At 49.3% G+C, this 2645-nt stretch overlaps 1 protein-coding gene across 1 annotated transcript in view; it reads right to left on the bottom strand.

Moving 5' to 3' along the window:
* Window positions 1-2645, bottom strand: part of NFATC1 (nuclear factor of activated T cells 1) — a gene marked incomplete at its 5' end in the record, with an annotated part of 111840 nt that overhangs the window by 105492 nt on the left and 3703 nt on the right. Inside the window, one exon of the mRNA XM_085310089.1 lies at window positions 1345-2443. Within this exon, the coding sequence (XP_085166215.1) occupies window positions 1345-2443 (1099 nt within the window). The remainder of the gene's footprint in view (window positions 1-1344; window positions 2444-2645) is intronic.

Raw genomic sequence — 2645 nt, 5'->3', positions numbered from 1 at the left:
CAAACAAGCAAACAAAAAAAAAACACCTCAAATCCAGCAAACCTGCTGCCTCTCCGATGTGCTCGGACTGCTTTCCGCTTTTGGGGGGAAGAACTTCAAAAGCTTTTTAAGAGAGGCGGGGAGGCGCTGGCAGCCTCCAAGGCGGCTCCGATTCCCGAAGGAGGGAGCGCGGCTTTCCTCCGGCGCTGCCGGGGCTCGGGCTCGGTTTTAGCCGCCCCGGGAGGCGGCGAGCGGCAGAGAGGGGCTGGTGGGACGGCCAAGGTGCAGCGCCAGGGTAGGTGTCACTAATGAAAGCGTTTTAGCTGTGTGCCCGATCTAATTTTTAAAAGAGAAAGCTTTTTTGCTAAGAATAAAATTAAAAACGACAGCAGACACGCTCAGGGAAGAAGAGGAAAGGGGGCTCCCACCAGACCAGGGGGCAGGCAGCAGATCTGGGAAAGCCAACTCTCCCCACACCACAGAGCACTGCACACACAGCCTTAGGATGACTTCAGAACGAAGAGCAGAACCGACACCGAACAGGAAAATAACAGACGTAACTCGAACTGTGGCTCTTCTGTGTTGTTTCCTACACAGGATCATTTTGCCATAAATAAATGCAATGATATAGTGCTTATCTTCAGCTTACAAAAAAGGTTTTTATTTTTTGCTCGATTGTTTTTCAGACAGAGATTAAAGTGGTGGAAAAGGGGAAAAAAACTCGCTGTCCAACAGATAGGAAAGGACGACTGATAAGGAGCTTTCGGGTGAAGTGGAATTTCAGATGAAGTGAAGTAAAAGCTGAAGTAATGCGCAAGATAGCCAAATTCCTATTCTGTTTGTATTCACTGCCTATAAAATGGAAATATAAAAGGCCCTGCAGCAGCCATAGGGACACGAACACCTCTTGGGCTTGCAAGAAGAAAAACATTAAGGCATGATGAACTATTTAAGTACAACCAAAGGTTCAAGAGTACCCAATGGTCCTGCTGCTTGACAAGTTTCTGAACACCCCTAGGTTCACCGTTTCTCAGCCACCTGGACTGGGGTTTGTCTCCTGGGAAATGGATACCACACTGCCTGTTACAACCCACACACGGCAGATTCCTGGAACAGTTGTGCTTTTTTTTCTTTCTTTTTTTTTTTTTTTATATATCTTCAAGGTTTTACTTAGTTACACCACATAAACAACAGAGAAAGCATCACCAAAAAAAAAACAAAACAAAAAAACAAAAAAACCACACAGTTAAATGCAGTGAGCAGATGGGACGATTTAGCTGGAAGTGGAGAATGGAATGGGAAGGAGAAGAAAAAGCAAGTGGTAAACAGATTAGCAGGATTCCCCTCGAATTTGGGGTGCCTTACCTCATGTAGGATGTAGGGGACAAAGACTTTGGTTTGGCCCACTGGTACGGGTGCTGCGGCACAGACAGGTACTGCTCACAGAAGTTTCCTTTCCTGATATGCTGAAAGCTGGAGAAGTCTTCTGGTGATAGGTCAGCTGTTGGCGATATGGTCCCATGCTCCTCGCCAGCCGGTTCAGTTTTGAGAGTCATGGAGGGGGTGTGATCGATGGCGGTCTTCCTCGACTTGATGGGAATCCCATCGTTCATGTCTATCGTGCTGTCGGTGGTGAGGGCATTGATAGCAGCCACGATAGCAGAGCTGGTATACTGGTTGGTGTTCCCCAGCCAGGTCTCATCCGTGACGCTAACCCGCGGTGAGTTTTGTGGCGAAGGTGTGGGGGAGTGGTGCGGCGAGTAGGAGGTCTGCCTGCCATTGAGGCTGTACTTTCTCTTGTTGCAGGGAGATGGTGGCCTGGAGTTGCGAGCCCCCAGCCAGCTTTCCTCCGTGATGCTCGTTCGAGGAGACGTTGATGGAGAGTGTCTCGGTGAGTTAAGCAAAGTGCAGGCCACCATGCTGCGCTGGTAGCCTTCCTCGGTGTCCGTGGTCTTCGGAGAGACGCACGGGGACTGCCACGGTGAGGTCTGGGGCGAAGTGTATGGATATGAGTAGTTGGACTCGTAGGAAGAAGCTTCAGAGTTGCAGCTCCTGGAAGACAAGCTACTTGCCGGACTCAGGCAGGACGGGTCTCTGTACGCCTCGATGTTCGGCAAGTTCAGCGTGGCAGTGGACGGCGGTCGCTTCACGTTTGGGATGGCCTCTTCAACCTCATCATGGAAAAACTGGTTGTTGTTATGGTGAAGTCCCATGTAAGAGGTGATCTCGATTCTGGGGCTCTCTAGTGCTGGAGCTCCATTAGGTCTGACGTTTGGAGGCAGGTAGTATTCAGAGGCCCCRCTGTCAATATGTCCTCCATATCCAGCAGGATGATTTGTTGATGGGACAACTGAAATGACTGGATTTGATGTCTGAAGGCCATGACATGGAGCTGACAATGAGGAATGTGCCACATTGAGAGGCAAACCAGCGTTTACGTTTGAAGATGTATAATTATAGTGTTCTGGAAGAAACAAATAAACAAAAAGGAATGATATGAAGTGCRGCAGATACATACTCACTTAGTAACAAACCGAGCTGACATGGAGGAACATGACACAACAGACAAAAACACAGCGCTCCTTAACACCCCAGAAGACGCGCACGCACAGCGGGAGATCAGAAGCTGCAGACTAGCGTCCTTGAAAACGCCAGCAATTCGGCAG

The sequence above is a fragment of the Rhea americana genome, unplaced genomic scaffold, assembly GCF_003343005.1.
Source record: "Rhea americana isolate MKP2758 unplaced genomic scaffold, rheAme1 scaffold_31, whole genome shotgun sequence".
In the NCBI taxonomy this organism is placed as follows: Eukaryota; Metazoa; Chordata; class Aves; order Rheiformes; family Rheidae; genus Rhea; species Rhea americana.
The sequence above is the reverse complement of the archived record's forward strand: the minus strand, read 5'-3'. Positions and strand labels throughout refer to the sequence as shown.